The following is a 13,738-nucleotide window of genomic DNA, read 5'->3' on the forward strand; positions in this document are numbered from 1 at the left end:
GCAGAACACATTACATTAGCACTCAAGACTTGAAAATAATCCTCTCTTCTATGAGACCAGTTAGGCAGTTGCCCTGCCCTCCAGACTCTGGGTGTTGGCTACACCCTCCGGATTCTGGGTGGAGGCCCCTCAGCCTGGGGCTTCAGCTCTGCCTTCCAGGCGCACTGGAATGGGGACTCTCCTTCCTCAACTTTGGGCAGCCCCATTCTCCTAGTCCATCTGAGTGGCAACCCAACTCCCTCAGCCCCAGCAGGCTCTGTTCTTCTGCCCCTTGTGCATGGCAGTCCTGTCCCCTCAGCTTTGGGTAGCAGATCTGCCCCCATCCCACTGGTACTCGTGAAAGGCAGCCCCACACTCTGGAGCCAAATTGGTGAAGATCTGACTCTTTGAAACCTAGGAGGCTGTGTTTCCACCCTTAGAAACTTCAGAGGCCATGGCTCCAACTCTGGAGACCCCAGGGGTCGTGGCCCTACCCTTTGAGACGGAGGCAGTTTTGCTTCCCATGGTCCTTGTCTCTTCAGCTTTTGCTTCCTGGTTACTTGGCCTTTTGGCCCCTTGGGCCTCACTACCTGCATCTGCCCTACTTGGACAAGTGTTCCAAAGCTCTTTAGCTCCACCCATAAGTCCTTGGAGGCACCTTACTCCACCAGTAAACTTTGGTGGAAGGTTTTCAGCTCTCTTACTCTGTGGGTCGGCAAGCTTAGCTCTACGGATAAGTGCTCAGAAGCACTCCACTCCACCAGGAAGGCCCCTGTGCACAGGCACTCAGCTCTCTCATTCTGTGGGTCAGCTCCAGCACTGTCTCGTGCTGGTCTGTTCTGCTGCTGATTCTCACCATCTGCTCTCTGTCCAGTGTAGCAGCTCTCATCTCCTTCTGAGTCCTCACCAGAATTGTCTTTCATGTCCATAATTCCACTAACAGTCTCTTCAAAGCAATCTAGACTTTTACTATCAGCCACTTTAAAATTCTTCCATCCTCTGTCCATTTACAATTTCAAAACAGCTTTCACATTTTAGGTATCTGTCAGAGCAGCAGCCCACTCTCTTGGTACCAAATTCTGTCTTAGTCATCTAATGTTGCTATAACAGAAATACCACAAGTGGATGGCTTTCATAAACAGATTTATTCTCTCACAGTTTAGGAGGCTAAAAGTCCAAATTCAGGGTGCCAGCTCCAGGGGCAGTCTTTCACTCTCTGTCGGCTCTGGGGGAAGGCCCTTGTCATCAGTCTTCCCCTGGTCTAGGAGCTCCTCGCCACAGGGACCCTGGGTGCAAAGGACACGCACTCCTGGCTCTTCTTGCTTGGTGGTAACGAGGTCCACCTGTCTCTTTGCATACTTCCCTCTTTTATATCTCAAGAACGATTGGCTCAAGATACAACCTAATCTTGCAAATTGAATCCTGCCTCATTAACAAACTGCCCCTAATCTTGCCTCATTAACATCATAGAGGTAAGATTTACAACACATGGGAAAATCACATCAGATGACAAACTGGTGAACAATCACACAGTACTGGTATTTATGGCCTAGCCAAGTTGACACACATTTTTGGGGGACACAATTCGTGACACATGCTTTTTGATGCACTATCCTGAAATTGTTTTCTGAAAAGCTACATTGTAACACAATAATAAAATACATCTGTGCTCATAAAGGAGTGTTTGAAGTAGTTCCCTGTCATAGTATTCAGAAAGTCCTGTCTATAGAATAGTAACACAAACTCATACCAGGAATGGGGGTGGGGGGCAGGAGAGACTATAGAGTGGAACAGTTTTACTTCTGTAAAGAGAAAGAAGGAATCAGGCTACTCCTGATCCTTCACTCCAGCTTCATTCTTCATTGCTAATGTCTCCAGATAGCGCCACTTTAGGATTAACGATTTCAGAGCATTTTGTTTGTTGTATTAGAAAGTTAAATAAATACCATTATAATTTTGACTATACTCTTAATAAACATGGTAAATATGTACCAGGAGATAATAGTAGTGTGTTCCCATTTAAGCTTTGAGAAATCTTTTAGTACTACACCTGCTCCTCACTTATCGACTATCTTGTTATCCGACATTTTGCATTTATAACAATAATTAAAAAATCTGACTTTTTGCGCATTAACGATGTACATATGGCAGTAACAAAAGCCAAGGTGAGAGTGATGCTGACTCTGATGGTTAAGATTATAAGTCAACTTGGCTGGACCATGATTCTCAGTGGTTTGGCAGTTATATAATGATTTAGTCATCTTCCATTATGTGATCTGATACGGTGATCCTCCATTTCTGCATAGCATTGATTTTTGCATAAAATCTGGTCTTCGCAACCTAACCGTGTCGATAAGTGAGGTATGGTGTAGTTAGTTTTAAAAAAAAAAAACTTTAGTGGAGAAGTTTTGAAAGCATGTATGTAAAATATTTTAATCTAAAGTATTATAAGGAGTATCTTAGAAATAAATTTATATTTTCATGAGTAGATTGCCTTCCCCCCCTTTTTAAATTCATAACTTAAGGTGAGAGTAATTATAAATCTGATTTGTACACTGAAGTACATGTTAATAAAAATGATTTTTTTTCCTTTATAATTTAAAACTAATGTTAACTTCGAATTGTATTGTGTTCATCATTTTTTCAAAGTACATCTATTTGTGCAAACCTACACATGGCATATTTGTATAAAAACACACATGGCAATTGAAGCTATGTCTGCAGGTCACCTTTCAGCCTGATAAGGAGACTCTAAAACTATATGAGGTCTGTGGTCCAGAGTAAGGGAGGCTAAAGTGGGGTCTGGGCCAGGAATCCATTTTGTTTGGAAAGCCTGTGAAACCAGAAAACAGAACTGGTTAATAATTACAGAGGGTAAGGTCAGTTATGCCTGTTATCTGGCATCTAAGGAAATGCTTTCTTTGTAACCAAGCTAAGAACAAATGTCAGTTTTTTTCCAGGGAGCCTTTATGCAACCTCTGCATTTCCAGAAATGAACGAATATCCAATCTCCTGTAAACCCTCCTCTTGTAAACCCCCTATAGTCACTAAGATCAAGGCACATATCACCAGATGGTAACTAGTCAACAAAAACTCTTTAAAGCAATCACTGTAAAGATCCCGTTTTTGTTACCCCACCTTTGACAATGGTGTATCAGTGAATAACCAATCAGAATTTTTCTTTACTTTCTTCTGCAATAGTATGTTGGAGACTCCAGGAATGTGATTCAGTGGATCCCTTAGTCTCTTGTGCTCAGTGCACATTGACAGTTCCATAGCTCAAATTATTTTCTTTGCCTTGGCTTAGTAAAGCTCCATTTTAATTGAATTCAAGTCTAGGGTGTTTTTCCCTTACCATGAGCCAAACAGTAGATTGGCATATGAAATAAACAGTATCACCTGTGAGTAATATGCTCCCTTAGACAATTAACTATATGAGACCAAGGGTCAGCATTTACCCAAAAGCAAAGATGAGAAGGCAAAGAGGGAAGGGAAGCTAGATCAATGGGAAACAGAACAAACACAATAGAAATAATGAAAATGCTGACACATTCCAGAAATTGTAACCAATGGCATGGAACAATTTGTATAAAAATTTTTAAAGGAGGATCAAATTTTCTGTGTAAATTTTCATCTAAATCACAAATTTTATTTTTAAAAAACATTTTTTTTAATTGAAATTTAGAGGAATGTTTACAAAATAAACTAGTTTCTCATCAAACACGTTATTGTATGACATTTGTTGGTAGTGCCATGACATGTCAACACTCTCCCTTCTCAGCCCTGGGTTCCCTATTACCAGCTTTCCTCTTCCCTCCTGCCATCCAGTCCCTGCCCCAGGGCTGGTATGCCCCTTTAGTCTTGTTTTGTTTCCTGGGCCTGTTCAGTCCTTGGCTGAAGGGTGAACCTCAGGAATGGCCCCATTACTGAGCTGAAAGGGTGTCCGGGGGCCATAAAAAAACAACATGTTTTTAAATCTTGTTGGAAATAATTTTTCATCTCTTTTTGTAGGCAGCAAGTAACAGAAATCATATTTGTCTTAAAAGCAGTCAGTACTCTCATTGATTCACTTAAGAAAACTCAGCCTGAGAATGGTAAGTGCTTAGAAACTCAGTTATTCTAAACTCCTAACATTTATATGCTATTTGTGATGCACTTTTGTGTTGTTATTAAGTTAACTGAATTTTAGGAACATAGCAGCCATTAGACTTTCTTTTCTCCAGTCCTCATCACAGCAAAACATCAAGTCAATTAAGTAAAATTAATTTGTAATGTTTTATCTTCTTTATGTTAAACAAGAGTTTAACTATTTTCTTTTACTAAATTGGTCTAATAAATTCAGGTGTTGCGTGGACAATTTATATTAATATAGAAGATCACTGATTTGGGTTGGGGGGGTAGGTGGAGTCTTCCATCCCCCATTTATACTGATTTACTTTATAGGTACAAACTGTATAAATAACTTTAAGTCATTTTGTTGCTCTTTCTCATTTTTTCCCCTCTCTGTTACTCACTTATGTTCGATCCATTCTTTACATTATTTTCAAAAAATTATTTTTTTTCTAAAGCACGGCTTTGAGCATTCATTTACCCACCCATACGAAACAATTAATAAAAAAAAAAATGTCACTTACCATTCCCTACAAAAATGGAAAGAGTACTACAATCTGACTCTATTCTATTCATACTTTATTTACCATTAGGCTTTGTGTAAACTCTCCTGTCCAGCAAAAATTTTCAATCTCCCCAAATATTCCCTTTTTGCTTATTCCATTCCCCTGCTTATATCCACCTAGCTCGAATACCATCCCTACTCTTAAGCGTTCTTTTTAACTTGTTAGAAGTAAATGTTATCTCTTTTCATTGACTCACAGCATTTTTATATGAATCTTTGTCTGAAAGCATTCTGTTTGTATTACAGTTATACATATACATCACTTACCTCCCCTTAAATTGTAAGCTTCTTGAGAAGCTTTTGTGTTCTGTTTCAAATCTTACACAACATTGCTACTCAAAGTGTGGTTTGTTTGACTGGCCACTGGTCTGAAGAGAATATTACTAGTCCAGGACAAGATAAAGCGATGTCCCCAGAATATGAATCCATTGTGCCACTAAACACACTGTTTGGTTCAGCTGACATTTTTTATACAACAAACTATGTTAAAGAAGGAAACAGTTGATTTACATTCTGGCACAAGCGCCTCATCAGGTAGCAGACTGCCACTTTAAGAGGCATTACTTTCAATACCCAAGAAAAAAGGAAATTCTCAGTTGTTGTTAGGTGCCATTGAATCGGTCCCAACTCATAGCAACCCTGTGTACAATACAATGAAACACTGCCCAGTCCTGTGCCATCTTCACAGTTGTTGCTCTGTTTGAGCCCATCATTGCAGCCACTGTGTCAGTCGATCTCATTGAGGGTCTTCCTCTGTTTTGCTGACCCTCTGCTTTACCAAGCATGATGCCTTTCACCAGGGACTGGCCTCTCCTGATAACATGTCCAAAATACTTGAGACAAAGCCTTGCCATCCTCACTTTTAAGGAGCACTGTGGCGGTACTTCTTCTAAGACAGATTTGTTCATTCTTCTGGCAGTCCATGGTCCATTCAGTATTCTGCACCAACACCATAATTCAAAGGGATCAGTTCTTTGGTCTTCCTTATTCATTGTCCAGTTTTCTCAGACGTATGAGGCAGTTGAAAATACCATGGCTTAAGTCAGGCGTACTTTAGTCCTCAAAGTGACATCTTTGCTTTTTAACACTTGAAAGAGGTCTTTTGCAACAGGTTTGCCCAGTGCAATATGTCTTTTGATTTCTTGACTGCTGGTTCTGTGGGCATTGATTATGGATCCAAGTAAAATGAAATCCTTGATAACTTCAATCTTTTCTCTGTTTATCATGATGTTGGTTATCGGTCCAGTTGTGAGGATTTTTGTTTTCTTTATGTTGAGGCGTAATCCATACTGAAGGGTGTAATCTTTGATCTTCATCAGTACATACTTCAAGTCCTCTTCACTTTCTGGGAGCAAAGTTGTGTCATCTGTATATCGCAGGTGGTTAATGAGTCTTATTCCAATCCTGACGCCCCGTTCTTCTTCATATAATCCAGCTTTTCAGATTATTGTGACAAACTGACAGACCAAAAATAGGATTACTGGGTTCAAAACAATATTTATAATTTTGGTAGAATAGCACCAAATTGCCCTCTGAAGTAGTTGTACAAATTTATATTTCTACCAGTACTTTGAGAGAATCTCTTTCCAGTATGGAATTTTTTAATAATGACAATTCTGACTACTATTGTCTAAGTAGAGAAATCTTATCAATAAAATATTTTTTACTCTTTATTTTTTCTAATGAGTGTTGCCCTCCTTTAAATGTAGGTAATCTAAGACAATAAAAGGTGAAATTGGCATTGTATCAGCCTGGAAAAAACAGTGACTGTCAGTGTCACATGTTGGTCCTACAAAATGTTGTTTTGGAAGAAATGTTTCAGAACATAAGATAAAGCATTTGATTGCTTGTAACATTTTGTATAGAACTGTGTAATATAGAAATGAAATACTCAATTCAGTATGAAAGATTTGAAGTAATAATTAGAGATAGTTGTAAAATTTCCTGTTTTTAAGTCCAAATGAACTAAATTTCTGAAAATTTTACATCTCGGTGTGTGAATGCATTTTCATTATCTAGAGCAAGTTTTCTCAAACTGAGATTCATGGATAGCTTCAGGATGTCTTCACACCCCCTTGAAATTATAAGCATAGTTTAGTGTGTAATACATGTTTGGTGGGGAAAGGCAAAGAAAGGTTCATTGGATTCTCAAATGGGTCTTTTAATCTTCAAAATAGATTTTTAAATTACTGCTTTACAGGTCTTTGAAAATATTAGAAGTAAACACTTGGGATCATACAGTTCGATACCAGATTTGATCATGTATAATGATTGACATCACAGTAATCTTAAATCTGTTAATATCTTTTATTTTTCCCCAGATAGACTTTGATGTGAAATAATTATTTCGTCCTCCTTTCCAACTCAAACTAAATTGATCACAAACCAATAAAAGATGTACCTGTTTTTGCTGCAAACAAATGATCCCAAAACTTAGTAGCTTAAAATAATAAACATTTTTTTTAATTTTTTAGGTCAGCTGAGTGGTTCTCCTGGCCTGGGTCAGCTTAGGTGCTCCTGAATGAATTAAGATGGTCTCACTCTAACATGTTTAGTCGAGCCTAATGTACAGTTCTTAATTTTTTTTAATATCATGTTTGTTAATTCCCGTTGGTCAAAACAAGTCACAAGGCCAGCCGAAAGTCAGTAAATAGTTAACGCTGGCCATTTGAAGTTTCAATTTAAAGTATGTATGCAAGCATCCGTTAAAAACTTGGCTTTCAAAATCTTCTAATGAAATTATAGAGCAGCCTCCAACTTGATAGGTGTGAAAAAGAGTCACTTTAAGATCCCAGTTAAATACAAGTGTTTATTACATATTGCCATCCTTCATATGTAGGGATGCTACTGAAAATGTTTTTGTTTTTTTTAAAATAAAGGTATAAAGATTGGTGTAGCATGATTTCATCATGTAAAAATTGTTCTTTGATTTGTGATCAGAGCTGTTATTTGCAGAAGTTGTCACTGTTTGTGTCTTTGACTCCTGTCAAAATTGGCCTAATGTCTTTGCCCAAAGTCTTTAGTTGCCAAAGTGTTACTGCTGTTTTCCCCAGCAATATAGAGTTAGGACATACTGTTTGAATTGTATACCTTAAAAGTGAGTCTTTCTCCATTCCCTGATTACATTTATTCCAATTCAAATTTCAATTTCTGGGCCTTTTACTTACTATTGGAGGCTGTCATTCGCTCATATTATTAAAGGTTGTTCTTCCCTCACCTTTCTTGTTTCGACTTGTAGCCTGTCCAGTTGTTCACCACTGCATTTGGCTCTAAACAGAAATTTTGGACAGGAGGCACATTAGACAAGTGTACATTCTTTATTTCTGCCCTAAGGTTTTGTTCAAAATGTCCATTGGTTCCCCTTCATTGGTGAGCTATGTTAGGTAACTAAACTTGGAAGAATCTTCTTTCTCCCTAAAACCTAGGGCAGAGCCTTGCTTAAGAAGACTAGCACTTCTTTTCCTGGGTCCTATCAGGCTTTGCTTCTTCTTAATAACCTTACTAGCCCACAGTATTTCTCCACATAACCAAGAGGAAGAACAGGACTTTGACTGATTTCTTTTTCTTACCAAAAGCTCTGTCATCTCCAGTTGGTGGGAGGATGGGAGAGGAAAAGAGTTTGGAATATATCCTATCTGTGTCCTTGATTTCTTCCCTGCCTCCCTCCCAGAAATATGTATTGAGGGCGGCATAGATGCTAGGCACTGAATAGATATGAGTAAATAAAACAAAAATGGTTTTTTCTGGTGTGACAAAAAGAAAATCATTATCTACTCATGTCAAGTTAAAGGAGGTTGGCATCTTCATAGTGTCTATATAAAGGAAAAGATTAGCACTAAACCTTTTTCATTCTGAATTATGCCTAAAGTATTTTTAAAAATATGAAGCAAATATGTAGAAAAGAACTACATGCCTACAGGTTGATTGATGGTCTGATGAGTGACTATGACAGTGTTTTCCTCAACCAGTTCAACAGGACAGCCCCTTCAAGCTCTCACTTCAGTCCTACTTGCTAGTTAAGCATAGGGTTCTCATCTTGTAGTAAATCGGAAGGGAAAGGACTGATCGAGGCTAGAATAAGGAAGATTTGAGAATTGACAGAGGAAAAGGAGACACAAAAGCCTGGATTTGCTGACACGAAAGTTCAAAAACTATTCAGGTCCAATTAATGTAGGGGAAAACAGCCCTACACATATTGCCAAAAAACAGTGTGAGGGACAGTCTTCCACATTCGGTTGCAGCAGCAGTGCTCTACATATGCTTGGTTTCTCATAGTCACCCTTGGTAAAGCCTAAGACCTGTTAGTTTAGTTCTATGAGAGAATCTCTTTGGAAGGTAGAATGATACATTCTACATCTCTGAGTTCCTCATTATCTGACGTTTTTCTGGAGCAGGAATTGTAAATGCATGTGTCTAGCAGATTGGGTCTTTTATTACAATGCTTTAATAAATTCATGTGAATTATGAATTCTCAAAAGGGGTGATAATGTATGCAATATTTTCCAAACTTACTTGGCTATGATTTTTTTTACTAAGAGATAACTTGAGTAACACTAGTTTGAGAAAGTCACTCTTTTATTTTACAGTGGAAGACGTTGAGATAAAGAGAAATTAAATGACTTGGCCAAGGATACCCACCACTGCCTTATTTCAGAAAGATTTTTGGGCGGTTAACGCTCAGTAAATTAGGCAGTTGACGTGCAGTAAAATACAGAACTAAAGCTCCTTACTCATAGTATTTTTTCTTTTATACTACAGCACCTCCCAGATTTGAGATTTGTCCCAAAAAGTGTGGTATACTTACACTAAGAAAAATCTATCAGCAGGTTTTATTGCATATCAGGCACTCAGCACTTTCAGGAAAATAGAAATGTAATGTGTGATCTCAGAGTATAAGGACGTTACAGACCGATTGGAATGAGACACTTTTGTCCATTCAACAAATAGCATTCAGCTGTGCTAGTTGTTAGTGGTGAAGGAGGCAGACATTGCCACTGCCCGTTAGAGTTTATATCTAGCTTTGAAGATTAGCAAACACTACAAGAGAAGAATGGATCTATGTGTGGTCATTTGAAATTAATATCAGTTGATTTACTGGGGAAGATAATTTAAGATACATTTTTAGCAGACAACTGCTTAAAAAATGAATTGTTTTCTAATTATTCTTGAAATGTTCACTGCATTCTCTGGCAACTGATATTGAAAATGAGAAAGGTATGTGTTAATGATGTCCTTTTTAAAAAGAATTTTTCCTTTTTCACAGTGAAAACCAGTTGCTGTCAAGTCTATTCCAGCTTTGTGTGTCAGAGTAGAACTGTGGTCTATGAGGTTTTCAGTGGCTGATTTTTCAGCAGTAGATCACTAGGCCTTTCTTCCAAGGTGTCTGGGTAGATCAGAACCTTCAGCCTTTGGTGAGCAGCCAAGTGCAGTAACCGTTTGCACCATCCAGGAACTCCTTCACAAAGTGAAGCACAACTTAAATTGTACCTTACCATGTGTCTTAGTATTGATGACTCTGTACACTGACCACATTTTTCTCCCATACCTTATTAAATGTAGAAAATGTTGCAAAGATTAAAAAGAGAAAAGGTACAAGCTTGTAGAATCTCCATTTTTATGAATTTTTTTCTTTGCATTGCATTTAAAGGGCTGTGTTCACGTTCATTGGATGTCTGTTAGTTAAGTCTACCCTTTTCTTGAGGCTTTATACTTTTTGCATTGCAGTTGATGGAAATACCTGGGCACAGGTAATTGCCTTATACCCAACATTAGTAGAATGCGTCACCTGCTCATCTTCAGAAGTCTGCTCTGCACTTAAAGAGGCGCTGGTTCCCTTTAAGGATTTCATGCAACCACCAGCATCCAAAGTTCAAAATGGAGAATCTTGACCGGCTTCAATATATTTGAAGGAAGAAAGATAACCTAAAAGAACATTTGCTCCTAAGTGAGTCTTCTATGAGAAAAACATTTCTTACTACAAATAAATCTTGGCAGCTGTTGTTGGCCTCCTTTAAATTGTACTTACCTGGGTTCAGTAATTCATATTACAAGCTTACACATCAACAAAGGTTCCTGAATGAGTGGCAGTGCAGGCCTTTAATAAGTTACACTGGTGGAAGGGATAGTTAATACTGCAACATACCTGCTACCATGTCTTCAGTTGGTGATTTAAAAGTGAACTTATGTACAGTTTGTGGTGTATGTGTTAATGATGTCCTTTTTAAAAAGGAAGATATTTCAATTCAGTCAGATTTATTAGGCTGGTGTTTTTGCACAGTTTTTCAAGTACAAAGTTGTACTAAAATTTTATGCAAGATGGTACTGTGACATTCCATATTATCTGTAACCAGCCTTTGTAAACAAAGGGAACTGATATACTTGCGTGTATAATAAATGGTACAGTTCTGTATAAAATAGTTGCATTTATTATTTAAACTTTTAAAATGTTGCTAATATTAAATGCTTGGAGCTGTATTTATTATTAATACAAAATTGTTTGCTTATATTTTTACTTATAATTTGCCTTCTTAAGTGGCAGATATGCTCATCATATGATCATGCATTTAGCTTCATGCTTATGTTGAATGTATTTATCAGTGACCATTAAACATCTGACCAGAAAGGTCATATAATCACAGCAGCAAATAGCTCATGATTTGCCGATTTTGTAACTTTGAAGTATAGGTTATTAATGTAATACACTGAGATATATTGTAGCAGTATGACTCCATCATACCTCATTTCTTTAAATATTTCTTCCAGCTTTCACTAAGTCTGTCCGTTTTTATATTTGCTGTCTGGATTTTAAAGACTTTTCATATTTTGTATTTCTACTGATTTTTTTTTCCCCTAAGGACACTTGTCACCGTCTTTGAATTATGACCTGGGCAAGGTGATTTCAAATTCCCTAAAATTTTGCCTGTGAGGTTCTGTTTATTGCAGTTATCGTCAATGTTTCATTTTGTAATGTCTTTTCAAAAAGAAAAATAACTATGCTAATCCACAAGTATAAAATACATGTGTATTATAATAAGAAGTGTATTTTTGGAGATAGTCAACATTTAGAAGTGCAGTAAACTTTTTGTCATGGAGTAAAAAGCCAATTTTGTTTCACTTTCCCCTCCTAGTGAAGAAGAAAAAGTGCACTTTGAGTACATTAACTGATTTGTTTCTTTTAAAACTGACTTTGACCTAGCTTACTGTATTTTTTATTTAATGGATTATGGTATTATAATATTTTCCTTCTGATTTAAATTTTCATAATGATTTGTGTGAAGACATGAAGATGTTTAAAACAATGATTATTCATAAAAAAAATCTTAATGGTCTCAGTATTATTTTAGTGTGCTGGAAGGCCTTAATTTTGATAAAATTTGCAAGTTTCAGTTTCTCCAGAATAATCATGAAACTACAAGAAGGTAATAGAATTGAGTAATGAATGAGATAAAATTTTGAAGCTGTTGTAATTGTGTAACTAATTTGCACTGTTGCGGTAAACGTGTGGCAAGATCTTTTTTTTTTTTTTAATTTTTATTGGGTTTAAGTGAAAGTTTACAAATCATCAGCCTCTCATAAAAAAATTTATATATACCTTGCTATATACTCCTGATTGCTCTCCCCCCAATGAGACAGTCTGCTTCTTCCCTCCACACTCTTTTCATGTCCATTCCACCAGCTTCTAACCCCCTCTGCCTTCTCATCTCCCCTCCAGATAGGAGATGCCAACATAGTCTCAAGTGTCTACTTGATCCAAGAAGCTCATTCTTCACCAGCAGCGAGATCTTTTATTTACATGAAATAATGAATTTCTATTTTATAATTTCACTTAAAATTAAGGTAAAATATGGCATTCCATAGATTCTGCCTTCAACATTTTCCTTATGGAAAGTTGTTTAAAAAAAAAAAAAAACATTTAAAGCTGTGTGTTTATTCTCTGTATTGGATGTGTTAAATTGGGGGTTAGAAAACTTACATATCAGTGATAAATATTGAAGTAGAATAACCAAAGTAGTGTACCTTTTCAGTAAAATGTTAAAAATACTGCGATGAATTTACAAGAAGTAAAAATATGTCTATTCTTGAGAAACAAGATGAATCTGTTGCAGTCCAAATAATAATTCTTTGGTGAAACTGAAATGTGAGTCAGGGGTATACCACATGCATCTATACAAACTGAGTACTTTGAGCTAACATTGCATTAGCTTTCGACACCAAGGTTATGCTTTACAGTTGTGCTGAAGATACATAGATGTGGTGAATGTTCCAATACAATATAATATGGTGATCAGTCCTAGTCTTACAAGTGGGCTAGCCCCTTGGTCGTATAATTTGACAGGCTGTTCCTTCCAGAATACCCCCATCCTGCAGGAACCACTATTAGCAATTCATTCCCTTAAGTCAAGCATTCCTCTAGGCTGCATTTTCTAAAATATCCTGATCCCCGGGGAGGTTAAGACATTGTTGGTATGAATTGGGTTCTTCGTTAACTGGAAGGGCTGGGCTCTGTTAGATTACTAGCTGCTAGGAAATTCAAAAAGGAAAAGTCCCAAAGCTAAGATCACTTTATAGCACAATTGAGTCTGTGACTAGTCCTTGAAACAGTAATAATGTCCTTTGGGATACATATTAGAAATACAGTGGATTTTAAGCCTCAGATAATCACTTTTTGTCACTGACAGTGCCTGCCTTAAATAGATTATTGGGCATCAGGCATATGCCAACAGCTGGATGATTAATAAAGTCCTTTTCTGACTTTTTTTTTTCCCCTGTTGTAATGGAAACAAACTAATTTTCTACTTGCCTGGTTTACTTCTTTATTTTCCTATAATGCTATCACTGCCAAGAAGGAAAAGAACAGATCATTTTGTCATGTCTTATTTTGTGTTTCTAACAGTTGCCCTCAAATAGCTCCAAATCATGGTGACTGCATGTGCAACAGAATGAAACATGCTGAGTCCTGTACCGTCTTTACAGTCGTTGGCATGCTCGAGTTTATTGTTAAGGCCATTGTGTATTTTGAGTGCCTTCCAACCTAGGGAGGGGGCTCGTCTTCCAGCACTGTATCAGCAATATTCTGTTGTGATC

At 37.3% G+C, this 13,738-nt stretch overlaps 1 protein-coding gene across 3 annotated transcripts in view; it reads left to right on the forward strand.

The window, feature by feature from the left end:
- The window catches only part of MON2 (MON2 homolog, regulator of endosome-to-Golgi trafficking), a 114,896-nt gene extending 103,021 nt beyond the window's left edge, over positions 1 to 11,875 (forward strand). For all 3 annotated transcript variants that reach the window (XM_049883760.1, XM_049883761.1, XM_049883762.1), the window contains 2 exons: positions 3,991 to 4,073; positions 10,379 to 11,875. In XM_049883760.1, coding sequence (XP_049739717.1) covers positions 3,991 to 4,073; positions 10,379 to 10,542 — 247 coding nt within the window. In that variant the 3' untranslated portion in view covers positions 10,543 to 11,875. The remainder of the gene's footprint in view (positions 1 to 3,990; positions 4,074 to 10,378) is intronic.
- Positions 11,876 to 13,738: the final 1,863 nt, after the last annotated feature.

This window comes from Elephas maximus, chromosome 4, assembly GCF_024166365.1.
Source record: "Elephas maximus indicus isolate mEleMax1 chromosome 4, mEleMax1 primary haplotype, whole genome shotgun sequence".
Classification (NCBI taxonomy): domain Eukaryota; kingdom Metazoa; phylum Chordata; class Mammalia; order Proboscidea; family Elephantidae; genus Elephas; species Elephas maximus.